This window comes from Tympanuchus pallidicinctus, unplaced genomic scaffold (genome assembly GCF_026119805.1).
Source record: "Tympanuchus pallidicinctus isolate F22 unplaced genomic scaffold, pur_lepc_1.0 scaffold1, whole genome shotgun sequence".
In the NCBI taxonomy this organism is placed as follows: domain Eukaryota; kingdom Metazoa; phylum Chordata; class Aves; order Galliformes; family Phasianidae; genus Tympanuchus; species Tympanuchus pallidicinctus.
In genome coordinates this window covers 6,749,122-6,764,687 of record NW_026294618.1, presented here as the reverse complement: position 1 = coordinate 6,764,687, position 15,566 = coordinate 6,749,122, and the positions used below count along the sequence as shown (strand labels likewise).

At 45.1% G+C, this 15,566-nt stretch overlaps 1 protein-coding gene across 8 annotated transcripts in view; it reads right to left on the bottom strand.

Annotated features, from left to right (window-relative positions):
* ITSN2 (intersectin 2) overlaps nucleotides 1-15,566 on the bottom strand; it is an 87,316-nt gene that overhangs the window by 18,744 nt on the left and 53,006 nt on the right. For 5 of the 8 annotated variants that reach the window (XM_052687906.1, XM_052687925.1, XM_052687999.1 and 2 more), the window contains exons 29-38: nucleotides 7,204-7,325; nucleotides 6,625-6,731; nucleotides 6,319-6,502; nucleotides 5,414-5,512; nucleotides 5,077-5,244; nucleotides 3,997-4,209; nucleotides 3,661-3,782; nucleotides 3,054-3,136; nucleotides 2,829-2,912; nucleotides 2,370-2,543 (exon numbers count right to left, since the gene is read on the bottom strand). In XM_052687906.1, the coding sequence (XP_052543866.1) occupies nucleotides 2,370-2,543; nucleotides 2,829-2,912; nucleotides 3,054-3,136; nucleotides 3,661-3,782; nucleotides 3,997-4,209; nucleotides 5,077-5,244; nucleotides 5,414-5,512; nucleotides 6,319-6,502; nucleotides 6,625-6,731; nucleotides 7,204-7,325 (1,356 nt within the window). Of the gene's footprint in view, nucleotides 1-126; nucleotides 1,595-2,369; nucleotides 2,544-2,828; nucleotides 2,913-3,053; nucleotides 3,137-3,175; nucleotides 3,326-3,660; nucleotides 3,783-3,996; nucleotides 4,210-5,076; nucleotides 5,245-5,413; nucleotides 5,513-6,318; nucleotides 6,503-6,624; nucleotides 6,732-7,203; nucleotides 7,326-10,351; nucleotides 13,228-15,566 lie in introns of those variants that run through there. The other 3 variants (XM_052687933.1, XM_052687941.1, XM_052687945.1) reach the window with 3 other exon arrangements.

Here is a 15,566-nt window from a genome sequence, read left to right as displayed (position 1 = left end):
ATGCGCACACAGTTCTGCTGTTGTCCCCACCTCCCCACTGCTGTAATTGCACAGAAGCTCTGATGTTGAAACCTGAGAACAGCAGCAGCTCCTCGCGCTCTCTCACAGCACAAACGTGATCTCTCAAGCGTTGCCAAGATTTAGTTTTATTTAGGATTAGAAATACTGAACCACAGAAAACTGTTAAAAGTAACAGAGGTTGACTCAGCTCTGTAACAGGAGGGTACACAGATGGCAGTCAAGTGTGGAACTGTCAGACACCGGGAGGTATTGCGGCACCCACAGAAAACAAGGGCACCTGCTGTTCCGAATTGCATGCTGTGCTTTTTCAACAAAGCAGCTGAAGGAGGCAGTACGATGGTTACCATGTATCAAACCCTTTACAACAATCTTCCTTAGATCAGCCCTACTTTTGGTGCCCCGAAGAAGGGTTTTGCTTGCAGCCAGTCTCATCTTGCAGATGAATGCTGTGCTAGCGCTTCCTCTCAGCAAACATCTTAAACTTTTAACAAACTTCTTTTGAATTTAATTCCATAAGTAAGTTTTTCTCGTTATTTCACATTCTCTTGTACAATAAAATATACTTTTTAAAAGTCACTATGCATCAATAGACATCTGTAGACAAATTACATTAATAAACTTATATTTTACTCTCTATATACAATGTTGGCAATGTCAAAGATTCAAGATTCACATGGAGGTCTGCAAAACCAAGGAACTGTACACAAATAACTTAGATTTAGGAAAACCAAAAGCTGGAAACTATTTTTCCACATTATTGTGAGTCACAGTATTTAAAACATTGTTTCTAGTTCTTTTTTTACAATGACATTGTCTCAGCAGAGAACGATTCATCCAACTGAAGCAAAAAGAAAAATCAAGTTGCAGTTACTGATTTCAGTGCAGAACTAAGTCAAGTGAAGAACTACACTTGATTCTTAAAGAATATACAAGAGATTGGAGAACTCTCCAGTGCTAAGGCTTCTTCAGCATTTAATCTTTAAAACTATCATCCTGAGACAGGAGGATTCCAGTGGATATCACTTTTCAGATTTCAAACAGAATGATTCTAGTGCGAAACTAAACCATTCCTCAGTCTGCTCATTAGACTATGTGGTAAAATACACATATGTTTTGATGCCACGTTTCTACCTAATACTTTTTATGGCCCTGAAAATGAAAACATTGGCATCCAAAACCAACATATTCCAATGTAATAAAAAGGCACTGAGCTATAGTCCTGTACACACAGTAACGTCTGTGTTTGCATAGATGAACGACAGCTTTGAACGCAGCAAGGAACTAAATGCAACCAATGACTGAGGGAATGGGAAAGCAGCAGGTATATTGCTTAATGAGGAGCTTAGGGCAAGGAATCTTATCCCAAAGTTCAATCCGTCAGTTTCATTTGTCCTTCATAAATTAAAGAAGTGCTCTCAGAGGAGTGTTTTCTGGTCAAAGAGCTGCAGGTCAAAACGGACCCAGACCTCGCCGGTCGGCACTTCATGCAGCAGTAAGTGCTTGGTTGTGGGGCCTTTGCTCTCCTGCTCTGTTCGGATTTTTGCTACCGGAATTTCAGTGCGACCCAAAAAATCTGTTGTACAAAAACAAGCACGAGATGTCATGAAGCACAGACATGAAGCTCAGGAAATCTGAAAGCGTGACGTTAATCAGCAGTGCTACGTGCTGCGCAGGGAAGCACCGTGCGGACCTGAAGGGGAAGCTGTTCCCTGTCAGACAGGGGAGCCTTACCACACAGACTTTGATTTCAGGCACTACTTTTGCTTATTCAGTTGTTACTTCCAGCATTAATGATTCTGTACTATCACACTTGAAATGTTCTGTCTGCGACATCTAAAATTTATGACAAGTGACAGTCTCAAGGTCAGAACTAAGCGATGGCACCCGTTTACATGTCAGCTGCACTGCTACAAAGATCATAAAAAAATTAAGTACTTTGGCTCAGACAACTTTTATTTAGGCTTCTGTATCACTTCACCTTTTAAAGACTACCAGCAGCAGACTGCAAAAAAATGTTTGGTCTCCAAGCAAAAGAAAGCTCATCAAGTAACTGCTGTGTAAATGTACCCTAGTACTTTATTCTCAGGCACTGCCTACAATGACAGACAAAAACTCCTTTCAGCTCCCAGCTCTACAAAAAATAGTTCTGTTCCTAATAGAAAAGCCTGAGTGGGATCAAATCTGACTGTTGGCTCTGGGCAGCTATTCAGCCTCTTCAGTATGGAAGCACTGCTTTTTACACAACATTCTGCAGAAAGCAATTGTACCTACAGACTGTTGGTGAAAATCCATGCATCCCAAGTCACAAGAACACTTTATTTTCCTAAAACAAATGTTCACGCACTTACCGTCAGGAGAGAATTGATCCCTGTCAAACATGGTGATACAGAGGACATCCTGATACAGATCCTTAATGAAGAACTGGCAGTTAAAGTTCCACTTGGGGTTCAAGGTGTCCTGCATGGTCCTCGTTGTGTAGCTCTGAGAGCCCATGCTGATTTCACAGTACGGGTTGCTCTTCCCTAAGCAGAGAAGCAGCAGTGAGACACCCCAGAAGTGCCAAAACCTCCCTGTCTGTCTACAGGCTGCTTGGACACACATCTACGCTGCTGTCCAGATGATGTGGGGTTACATATCCACAGATCTTACAGCAGCACAGAGCTGTTTCTCCATTCACTCCTCTGAAGCTAAATAATGGCTGTTATGTCCAGGAGCTGCAGCTGTAACCACATTTCCCAAATTGCCAGACTGCTCTTAATGAGCCTTTCCAAACCCTGCAGGAATGTGAGACTATTTCCATCACTTACCATTGGGTTTACAGGCCTTCAGCTCTGTTGCTTCAATCACGTGCACCATCAAACGTCCTATTCCCGAGGTCTTCTGTGAGCGAGCTGGAAACGAAGAAGTCAGAAATTGGCTGCAACCACAAAAACTGGCCGTTTTTGAAGAGAGATTCCCCCCAGAGATGTGCAGCATCCTTCAGAACACAGTGGGGGTCTGGGTGGGTGAGGGAAGAAGACAGAACTCAGTACCTTGATATGCTTTTTCACGTTTCTTCTTCTCAGTTTCAATGTACTGCTCGGATGCTGCTTTGATTTTCTGGACCCAGGCAGTGCTGCAAAGAGCAATCCCAACATAAGAGTTGTACCATAGGCAGGAAATCCCTCATCAACAGCGACTCTGCCCCATCCTCTTTTGCCATTTTTTATTTACTGGATTTCAGAGGCATCACAAGTCAAGTTCGCTTAGGGACCAAAGATGCAGAGGTTTCACATTAATTCTTATGGCACGCTTCCATATGAGCCTAAATAAATGAAATTGAAATGTCTGTTTTATTACAAATTGCAGGGTCACATGGAAGACTGACCAGCACTGAGGAAGAATCCTACGGGATGCAGGACTTGGCAGACCTAAACTACTCTTCTATGCAACTACAACATCTGGGAGCAGTAGATGCAATGCTGGCTTTCAAGAGCTGCCCTACAAGCAGAACAAAGTGGCAGAAAGCTTGTAATTCATACAAGAGTCAGAGGAGTTCATGTCCTGACGGGGAAGCTAAGCCTTGTCCTGCTCACCAGGAACACAGCCCCCAGCTACATTCAGAAAGGTTAACCTCAAATTCGCATTTGCTCTACTCACCGCTCATTGATGTTGTCAGTTTTAAGTGTGTAAACTCTGTCAATGTGTGATATGTGGAAAACTGGCTCATCACTTGAAGGATCCGTGGGCAATTTCACCAGGACTTCATTAAGGAAAACAGGCTGAAAGAAAAGCAAACATTGCTGTGGCGTCATCACCCCGACATTAAGCTGAAACTCTACAAGGATATTTCAGTACATGTTTTTTTTCTGCAGGGTGTTTGAAAGTTGAAGGATACAAGAAGAACAACCAGATCACCGTGTAAAGGAAGCAACAAAGGACTGAAAGAAAAACTACTCCGAATCAACAGGACCATGGGGCACCTCCTGCACTCACCATTTTGTACATTTTGAACTGAGAGTTGGACTTGGGGCTGAACAGTTTATCAGAGCCAGAAGAGACAAACTGTTTGACCATGTAGGTGAGCAGCAGGAAGTCGTTGAACAGGAAGCCATACAGCTCCTTGCTGCTCTTCGCCTTGTACAGCTTGCCGCTGTGCAGGAGCTTCCGTGGTCCCAAGCAGTTTGTGAGGGAATTGAACACGGGTTGCTAGGAGAGACAAAAACCCATGAGCAGCAGCAAGCGAATGCAGGCATTAGTTCCTCTTCACAACAGCAATTGCTCAAACTGCTCAAAATCCTATTTTGCTTACTGAATATGGAGTTACCAGTGAAGAGGAGGGAAGCTGTCTCACGATCTGTCATGGTGTCAGCACTATTCCCAGCTGTAAGCAAGTTAAATCTGCTTACAAACAATAAATGCTCAGGTCTGGAGCAGCCTTCACCTCATGGTCACTTTTCTGCTGTCCAGAAGTTGTGTTTAAGAAGAGTCCTTGAAGTCTGCAGTCAGGTAACCTCTTACGAATGCACAGCAAAACAATGGCACCAGGACAGGCACGCTGGGCTCTGTTCTCTGTCCAACCCTGGCTACCAGTGAAAACTGGTACCACACTTCATTTTGAAAGCTGTCCCGAAGTGTACGCCTGATTTAGTTCAAAGGCAGCACGAGCAGAACTTCAGGACTGGAGTTACTTCTGTTTGTTTAACTGTTTGAATGGTATTAATTATACACTGGTAAACGGAGATTCCCCACTGCCAAAATAATGCTTGAACAATGAGGGCTCTTCATGCTGTAGCTGTGAGCAACATCTCTGCCAAGAGATCAGCAGTGGATCACATTCCCAGTAGGGGATGTGGGCAAGCTCTCTCATTTCTCTGAATCACAGAACTGTAGCGGTTGGAAGGGACCTCTGGAGCTCCTCTAGTCCAACCTCCTGCTAAAGCAGCTTCCCTGCCGCAGGGTACGCAAGAAGGGATCCAGGCAGGTCTTAGGTATCTCCAGAGGAGACTCCCCTGCTCTGGCCTTCCCAAAACAAACTGACACAGCCTCTGCCAGAGAGCACTGCAGTGCAGCTACCTCAGCAAGGCCTTCGCACAGCACGTGGGACTGTATCCATTCCAGCCGGTCCGAGTTCTCTTTCTCACGCACCCCTTCGTTAACCTGAGAACACAGCTCTTCTGCACGCTCCAAGGCAAGCCTGAGGTTACTGTGATCTGGGTGATTTTCTGGAGTATTCTCTAGAATCTGGTGCAAAACAAAATGAGGAGAAACCAAGACACAAACGGAGGTAAGCATGGGAGACAGTTCTCCACACTCTTCCAGAAATCCCCATGAAGAGATAAGGTTTTCTTTCTTTTGCTATAGAGAATAAAATCACAGCATTTTCGTGCAAGACTTCACTCAGGATACTCACACTCTTTATAAGCAGAGGGTAGCGCGTTATTCTTTGCATGGGTTTCAGGAGGAAACTGGAGAGGGGCATTCCTTTGCAGCGAGGATCCAGAGCGAGTTTCTACAGTGCAATCCAGAGACATCGTATTACTCATCAAGAAACAGCTGCTTCACTGCACTGAAAAGGGTCTGATCAGATTTAATTTTTTCAGGCTTTCCAGTAAATCTCAGACTTTTAGGCTAGCAAACAATACAGTCCACTTGTATCTAGAACAAACAGGAAAGTCAGCGCTGTCATTGTGCCCAGATGCTTTGCCAGCACAGCGCTGTAGCATCATTGCCCATGCAGAGTCAGAACATACAAAACCATTCCAGCTTTTATTCTGACATAATATGCTCCACTCAGGTTGAAAAAACAAAACAAAACAAAACAATGAATGAAGCAAATGCCTGATATCAACAGTTCTGGCATTTCTCCTTTCACGGCTTCAAAGGCACAGCATCAGCTGCAATACAGCAGCGATCCCTTCCTTCTTTCTGCAGCTGCCTGTGATTCTCACTGTGCGCAACCCCTGCTGCTACTCCATGCCCCATCGGTTTGCACACTGCACAGCACATTCAGCACTACAGCTTTCTTATTTTAACTCCACAGACTTCACCCCCTTTAGACCACGTGGATTTAGGGAAGGTGCAGACACTGGCTCTGTGGCTTCCTAAGGTTAACCACTACACCAAGAATGAGGAACAGAATGGGAAATGGTGTAAAGTACTTGCTGAAGAAGCATATAAACCTCCACTCCTTGGAATTCTCTCATCCTATTTTTGCAAGATTTACTCCTCTGGGTTATTCTGATCTGGTTGATGCTGGTCAGAAAGGCTCCTGTCAGTGAGGAAAGCTGAAGGTACAAAGGCTGCTGAACAAGATACCTTTAAGTAGTCCTTGAAATCAGCTTCTTCATCAGTTTTCTGCTGCAGCAATGAAGCCCCGTTAAGCTGGCAGCTGCAGAACCGAATGTAGGCCTGCATGTGTGACAGCTCTGCTGCCAAGATGTCCCCAATCATCTGTACTGGCATTTTTTCTCCTCCCGTTTTCTTACGCACTCGCAAGGCTCTAAAGAGAAAATAAATTACCATCCTGCCTTGCATTCAGCTGTTCTGAATGCACACATTGCATACACAGCACATACACAAAAACATGAGACAAAAACACGAGACAAAAACACAAGTACTCACTTCAGTAACTTAGTATTTGACATGATGAGTTCCTTCCAGTTAATAAAGATCAGCCCCATTTCCCCTTCTGTGAGACAACCCGAATCAGCCATTGGCTTCTGGAAAACCTGCAATCGAAAAGATCAGAAAGGTGAGCAGCTCTTTGGAGAAAAAAGCATTTGCTCTCCCTTTAGTTGGGTCAGCACTGATTTTGCTTTGTTTTTTATATGATTTTTTAGGTTGCTGGTCAACCACAAAACCTAACATTTCACACAGAGGGTGGTGAGGCACTGGAACAGGTTGCCCAAGGAAGTTGTAGATGCCCCATCCCTGGAGGCAATCAGGGCCAGGCTGGATGTGGCTCTGGGCAGCCTGGTCTGCTGGTTGGTGACCCTGCACACAGCAGTGGGGTTGAAACTAAATGAGCATTGTGGGCCTTTGCAACCCAGGCCAGTCTATGATTCATGAGGTAAGGGAGGTGCTCACACAACCTCCTGCCTTCCCCTGGCATTTCACAATTTTTAAGCATCTCTTCACTGCCATTATTCTTAAGGACAATGGTGGAGTTTTTCCAAAGACTTCCACATGAAAGCATCTCACCTCCAGGACAAGCTGAAGATCATCCATATATCTTTCTTCTGTCTGAATGAGTTCATGGATGTAGCCCTGCCTCTTCCTCTCCATCGGCTGCATGGTATCGAGGCTTTGGAGATCAGCACACCCTACAAGAAGCAAGCCAGTAGTTCAGATACCACTCGAGCCTTCAGATGTGATGAATTCACAAAGTTACATCAACATATGCCAATCCAAGGGTCATACTACACATGAGCACTTTCTTTTAAAGCCCCTGGCCACAGCAGCACTGGGTTTCAACTGACTGTGGTTTGCACCCTGCTCTCTTTATAGCAGTTTTGAGTCTGCCACCTTTTCACTCCTTTGGGCATCCCTTCTTCCCATGCTGTGATGCAGAATAAGGATTCCTGACTTCCTGTAACTTCCTATGTCTCTTCTTTTCTGCAACGCTGTTTTCAAAGCCATGTTTTCCTCTTACCTTACACAGTGTCTGCTGTGAGACGAAGTCATCTAGAACGTGTCTGGTGCTGATTTACAGCACGGCACCTTTAATCTTGACCCAGCTTCTCAAGTAATCTGCCTCGGCTATTAATTTATTATACAAACCACCAGGATATATTTGCAAAGTTGTGATGCATAGTTTTAAGTAAGTTGTTTTCTAGTTTAGAAACCAAATGAGCCAGAGATACATTGAGTTATTCTGATGCACTGAGTACAAATAATCCAAACCATGCACGAGGACACAGAGAACATTCAATGACACAAATCCAGTTCTCTAAGGGAACATGCAGACTCTACAGTTTCACACTTTTTCTCCTCATTATCTGTGTTAGTAAACATGACCAGCAGTGTTTCAGGTTTAGTAACCAAACAAAAAGTGGCAAAAACAAGCAGTAAATATGTTTAGATGGGTCAAGGAGGGTACATAAAGTGCAACTCTGATCCACCTGTTGGCCATCACGTGCTAGCAGAGCACTGCAAGGGAGCAAGGAAGAAAGAAGAAACAATTACAGTTTATTTAAGAGTATACATCGATCACTTGATGCAGCTGCATCCAATTTTGATAAAATCTACACCAGAAAAGACAACAGCCAGACGTAAAATGAGAGCTTTTCAGTTCTGCTGCATGAATTCAGAAGGATCTTGAACTTTAAGCTTTCTAACAAGAATAAATATTGCTTCACACAAAGAGCTCTGGGTTTGCAGCTCTTCCAGCTGCAAAGAATGCTGCTTCGAGCCTTAGTTGCTTCCAAAGTTATGAGGATAAAATTAGAAGAAAAAAAGGAGTGAAATTTTAGCCTGGTGTGATTCCTATGAAGTCTGTATTGCATAATCCATCAAGATTGACTTTGGTCAGTGTGTGCTGCTTCTGTTCTAGTGACATTCATGTACATAGCTGGATTTAAGCCCAGCTGGTTCCTGACACACTGGATTCTGGGACAGTGCAGTACAGTACAAAGCACAGTAACTGTACTTTGCCCACACTTAGACCTCAGATCTCAGCTTTGACAAAGTGCTTCTTTTTTCTATTGCAACGTGCAGCCCTCCAACAAGGGACAGCAAAGTACTGAAGCTCCTGTCGCTGTCTGCTTGCATCATAACTGTTAGAAACACACGTACTCTTGCATTTGTGTCTGTCTTGTTCCATATATGTCAAGTTGAAACAAACTCTGGGAGGCAAACACGCATTTCATACACACCAGGGATAGGTGTGACTTATAAAGCTTATTGCCAGACACAAAACAGCAGCTGACTCAGATGGCTGTGCAGTAATCCTGCACTTGGACTGTCATGGCTTTTGGGATCAGTGGATGAGTACTAGTTTACATTTTAATCATCACTACTCAAAAAGGTCTGAGTTGGGATGGGTCTGATGATACCACTGTGAAAACATAGTGTGGAATCCATTTGTCTGACTTTAGAAGGCCTGCATAGGCTCTGGTATCTGAAGGGAAGAAAAGCAAAGGGAGAACAGATCACCTTAACATACTTGCCAGTGTTTTCTACAGCAGCCACAATAACCTGCTGGCTCCCTGGCACAGAATGGTGAACCTGCATCTCGGCCCATTCTCCTCCCACATTCCCGCTGCCCCTCTCCCTGTGCCAGCTCTGGCACTCAGCTTACCTCCAGCTCACAACCCTGCCAGGAAATGAACCGGGACTTTCCTGCTAGTTTAACAGCCAGGAGCCCTTGCCTGGCAGCAGAGAGCTGTTGCTTTGGTTTCTGGCTTGCAACAGCAAAGCAACACCAGGCTGTCCGAGAAACAAGGTTTGCCATGCTCCCTCCTGAGCACGACATCTACAGAGCTGCTGTGAGCCTGGCACCTTTGAGTCACAGGCCCTGACCACACAGCAGTGCACTACTGACATATTTAGGACTTGAGATAAGTTCTAGGGGAACGAGGACACTTTTTGAAGGAAATCTGCTCAGGCACCACATGCTTTGCCTAATTCCCATGGACTTCCCCATACAGCCAACAACATAAACACCCGTTTAGAAAGTGACAACTCTGGACACCTCAAGCCTCACGCAGTGCTCCAGCACTTTCCCCGAAGGATCAAGCTAGATCTAAGCAAGCCCAACACTGAAGACCACCTCGTGGCAGAGGTGGTCTATGCATAAACTGCACATGTAAGAACTTTGGTCTGTTTAGGGCTGTAGGTTTGTTTGGGTTTGGGGTGTGCTGAGTAGTGTGCTCTGTTGGTTGGTTTGTCCTTTCTGTGTGTGTCTATATTATCTTCTTCTCCTGGGCTACCACAGAAAAACACACCTTGTCACAAGTGCCACAGACCAACATTAAGCAGTTCCTTCATTCCAGGCTGAGCGCAGACGGATGGTGTTGAACAGCACCCACCCCTGCTGGCACACCACAGCAGTGTCCTCCTGCCATGCCTGTGGGATCAGACGCCTCCGTGCCTCCTGCAGCCCATGAAAAGGTCAGTTTTCATCAGGCTCTGGGAAACACCATCAGAATTTTGCCCAGGCTCCCCTAAATGCTGAGTGCAGTCTGCGTTTCCACCACAACAGCAGCAATTTGTGATTCAGCTTGCAAGAGGTGAAAAGCAAGACTCAGTCACTGCATCCCATACCCAGGCAGCATAACACATGTACCCAGCTATTCAAATTGGAAACGATGTCCCCAGGTGAACAAAAAACCACAACAGACAAGCTGGGTCCTTTTATGTGTCCCTTTAATAAAGTACATTTGCATAGTTATCTTACAACTGCGTTTCAACCCAAAGATGAACAATTGCCTCATGCTAAGCACAGCCTGCATTTGCATGTCCAAACAGTCATCCTCATACGTTAATACTCCAGCTCAAAGAGAACAACAGAAGATATTTTAAGGCAGCACACACCGTTCAGCAGCAGTTTATTGGTTCATTACATGGAAGCAGCATTGCCCCACAGCAGCTCCCAACGTCACTGCAGGGCACAGTTTGCCAGCGTTCCTACGAGCAGATCTATGCACAGGTGATGAGCCCCACTCAGAAACATCACAAAGGGATACAATCTGACAAAGCGTTGGGATGGAATAAATATTGGCTGTAGGACACCCAGTTACACAGCAGCCCCCATTTTCATAGAAAACAGTACTAAGCAAGTACTGCGCTATAGGCAATGCCACCTTCTGCTCTCTTGGATGGCTTCAGATTTAACTGTTAATGCCTCGTTGCTCTGAGAAGCATTTGGGCTCTCAGGGCCAGAGAGGGGATCGGCAGTTCAGCAGGTATCCCTTGTTTTCACCCTGTCCTCACCTGCTCCAAAACCAATGTTCTTCTCCCAGATTAATACAGCTTCTACAGCTACACCTTGTTTTAAAATCTGCCCTTTAATACACCCTTGGCACAGCCTTTCTTACTGATAACCTGATATATGTGTACAGCTCTTTCTGTGCCAGCACGTGACAGGAGAACAGAGAGAGCTCTCAGGTGACTGTGCCTGATGTGCACAAGGGCAGGGGCTGAGGTTTTTCCAATCAGCATTGTAAATCATCCCGTTATCAATGTTATTAGTTAGAAGATCTGTACTCACTGAAACGTCAGGAGAAGCTGTGAAAGCCCCCAGTGCTTCATTACAATAGCCATCAGTTTAAGTAGAGGGGCAGCTGTTTCAATGGTTATTATCACCTACACACCCAAACGTAGGGCTGTTTGTGTGAGATGGTCCTCATACACCCCAACTGCACCACCCAAGGACGGGTGCAAGGCCAGCTGCTTTTGCCCAATGCTATAATGCTACTTTTCCTGCATCATTCCAGATGGGATGTAAGGTTATTTTCCTTCCCCCCCCCCCAAATTAGCAGCAGTTTGGCCCTTAAGGAAATCACTGAACGTCGGGAAGTCAGCTGAGCTCCGATCCCACAGGCGAGCACTGCCTTGTGGACATGGGGCAATTCGTAAGATCACCTGATTTTTAGACCACGGGGAGGGACTGCTTGATACCACTCAGCATCTTCTAGCAGAAATACTGAAAAACGTAGCTTCAAAAGGAAATCAAGTCAGGCAGAACACTGGAGAAATTACTGAGCATGTCATCTGCCTACAGCAACATGATCTCGTTCCATTGCAAAATACTGGTTGAGACAAAATACATCCAGAGTGAAAATCCATTTGTAGGTTTCTGTAGGCACATTGCTGTGGTCAATATTGCACAAAAGAAATACCTCTGACCTAAAGGGCACATCCATACTATTGGATACAGCATACTGAATGCATTACATAACACTCTTTCTATAGAGGTGCTGCAGAAAGGCTGTTACATCTCTGCAGTTTGACCAGCCTTTTCCTGATCGTACCTTCACAACATTCACAGACATGTAGTAAACACAGGGTGGCTTGTAAACATCTCTGATTGCATAAGTGACCTTTGCTGTTTCGTTACCGAGTTCAGAAACCAACTAAATTAAATAGATTAATTAAATTACCTACATCTCTCCTGCTCCTACGGGATCACACAGTGATGCAGTGTGAACTAGTCCTCAGACAAGCAGCCTGCTGCTGCTGACTCCTTTCATCCAGAGGGGCATCAAGGTTACAGCCTTCTATTCTGCTCCTTCCCTCGCATTGACAGCGGTAGCGCAGTGTAACTGTGCCCTCTGCCTTAAACCCAGATTCTCTGCCTTCAGCTCCAGGTGTCTTTTAGTGTTCCTTTTCTACCAGCACCTCTTTGCCAGGGCTGCCTATGCGTTAGGCAGAAGGGGGCTGGTAGCACAGAGGCTGTTTAAGCACTTACTGACCGCTACAATTTGCTGTTGGCCAAAACTGAAAGTGAGCTGTCAGAATAAAACACTTCAAGGACGTTGGTTATGGATAGGGCACATCGAGCCAAAACAACCTGAATTCCTGCCACAGAGCTACTGTGAAAGAAGAAGACAAATACAGATCTTCCATTCGATGCTTAATATCTTTTTCCTCGATAAAAAGGTTATTTGGAGGCACGACTGCCCCAGACCCAACAGACCTCAGCCTCGGACTGTGTGGCATATTTGTAATCACAGTGACCACCAGCAGCTGAAACAGGGAGGGTTTGTTTTCTGGGTGAGCCCTACAGGCTGTCAATTTCAAAAGCTCAATACGTAGGAGATTAAATCAAGTAAATTAAAACAGCAATCAGCAAACATTTTAATTCTGCAAAGTATGTACATTACAACATCAAAAGAACACAACTCCCCATTCGAAACAGCGCAGATAAACTGTGCAAATAGTGGGTCTTTGTGTGCCTGCAATCCCACCATGCAAACGATAACTGGATATGCATGCTAATGATCGAGGATTATCAACGCCAAAGAAAAATGCTAAAGGAAACGAGAATGAGCAGCAGTGAAAGCCACACAAAGACCCACTATCCTTTCTTTTACAAATCAACGGTAACTGTAGATAAGAAAACCCAGGATAACCTAATTCCTTGACTGGATCTAGCATTCAAGCGAAGCAAAAGGATTGTTTCAGAGATACGTGAGCAGGGCTGGCCACCCTGCCTCCACGCTACAGTCAAACTCGGATAGTGGGTCTCTGGGGTGCTTTCACACTGGAAGACAACATTGGGTCCTAAAAAAAAACAAACAAACAAAAAAAGAAGGATAAAATGAACATAAATTCGAAGAGTGAAACATATGAGTTCTACGGACAGACAGAACAACACCAAAAAGGTTGGAAAGGAACGACCAACACAGCTTTCTGCAAACAGACATCATGCACTTCTACTCTGTAAAGCTGCAAGTTATGAGCACACACAGCACTGAGCAGCTGTGCAGTCATCGCTGACTCAGAGACACGCTGCAGTGACTCAACTTGAGAAAGTTTCTTCCCAAGGAAGCCTTCTGTTACACAGACTTTAACGCACCAGGTCAAGCCCTAGGCTCCTTGTAAAAGGCAAAATTCCCTGAGACGTCAACAAAGCCAGGATTCCTCCCCCAAAAAAACCTTGTGATGAGACATTAAGTAAGCAGAGTGTAGACTTGTAATGAAAAACTTCACTGCAATTGATTCCTACTGGCACACACAAATCAACCTGCTCTACTCTGTTCCAAGGCTGAAATGACAAAATCATGTCTTTGGTATTTATCCACATCATTCAATATTCCCATCAGAAACCCAAGGCTGTGAGATCTAGAGCAGGCACTGCTATGTCAGGGTAAAGGCAGATGTATGCCCTGGATTTATGGGCTCTCCTCCACCCACAGCCCAGATATGGAAGCTTGAGAAGACCTGACTGAGATTCACCACGTCTTTTTAGACACACAGAGTGACAACGTGCCAATGGAGACTGATTTCACATTTGCTTCCAGGTAAAGGGGGAAAATATTCAGTCCAACAAAACCTCAGAATGTTTTGGAATCTTCACACGTTAGAAAGCACACTCACATCTGTGGCATGCAATGCTTCACAGCCACTGATTCCATGAGCTCTTACTGCCTAACCAAAAAGTGAAGTTCCTTGGCAGTAACTGAGTGTTTTGATGCGTGCTGTCCACACACAGGCACTGAAACGCACCCACCCCAAGCACGTCAGTGCAGAACTTAGCTCTATGAACATCCTTGAGAATGGGTCAGCTTCACTGATCAGATGATGGTGCACAGGAATTAGGAACTTTCACGCACAGAGAAACTTCTGGAAAGGCAGCTCCTATTGAAAGGACAGGACTCAGCTCATCTCTCCAATATGTCACGTGTAGAAGTAGGGTTCTGGGGAAGGGGGGAAACTGGGTTGATCCAGTAGTGGTCCTAAAAACATCCAGGAAATTCACACTGCTGCCCTATGCATGCCAGAACACGTGGCAGGCCTGCATCATGGAGATACCAGCCGTGCCACAAGATCTCACCCTGGATGGATGGGGGAGCACTCAGAGAACAGAAAGTAACACACATCCCTTTAGGTAAATATACAGCTCCTTATGCTTTAAAGCCTCCTGCACATCTTCATTATGTGGATGATTTAGGACAGACACCAGAACAAGGGCTAATCAAACATTATTTAAACATGAGCAACTCTCACAAATACCAAGATCACTGAGAGCATGACTCAGTATTTTCTGTTCCGCAATGACCAAGGTCTGGGTTGCAGTAAGAGCTGCTGGCAGAGCTATGGCACCCTGAATTGTTCTTTTCCTTGCAGAGCCCTATGGCAGAATGCATGCCAACAAGATGTCATCCTTGTCAGCACAGCTTCTTCTGCGCAGAGAGCTGCTGACACAGCTTGGGAACCTTGTTAGGGAGGTCTGCACCACAGGACAACCACAAAGCCCCAGGAAAGACTGGGTACAAAGGTGTTCCGTATAACAGAGCTTAAATTTGAGGGGAAAGCAGAATTATCACCAGCCTCAAACCTCTGTGAGTAAACCCAATTTGTTCCCATTCAAATACATTCAACTGGCCAGGAGAGACAGTGGGAGAAACTCGTGTCTGTAAACAGAAGCACTGCAATATTCACTCTGCCCAAGTAGGGATGACACCTGCTCTCTGCTGACTGCTGCTGGCTGGTGCTGTCAGTGCCATCTCAAAGGACAACTCTCTTCACACAGCCACAATCCAAAGGCTGAGATCAAGACAGCTTAATCATCTACCAGCAAACAATGAGAAAGATTATCACATCAAATGCTATCTATCAAATGTTTCCAATTGCAGTTTGATCTCAGGATTGCTGTTGTTGAAAAGTTATGTTATATGTAACCATCCTGCACTCATCACATCCAGCTACACAAGTCACCAGTGTGATAAGCTAAGATCTTTTTGAAAAATTCAGGAGTGTTTAATCATAGAATGGCCTGGGTTGAAAAGAACCACAGTGCTCATCCAGTTCCAACCCCCTGCTGTGTGCAGGTCACCAATCAGCAGCCCAGGCTGCCCAGAGCCACATCCAGCCTGGCCTTGAATGCCTGCAGGGATGGG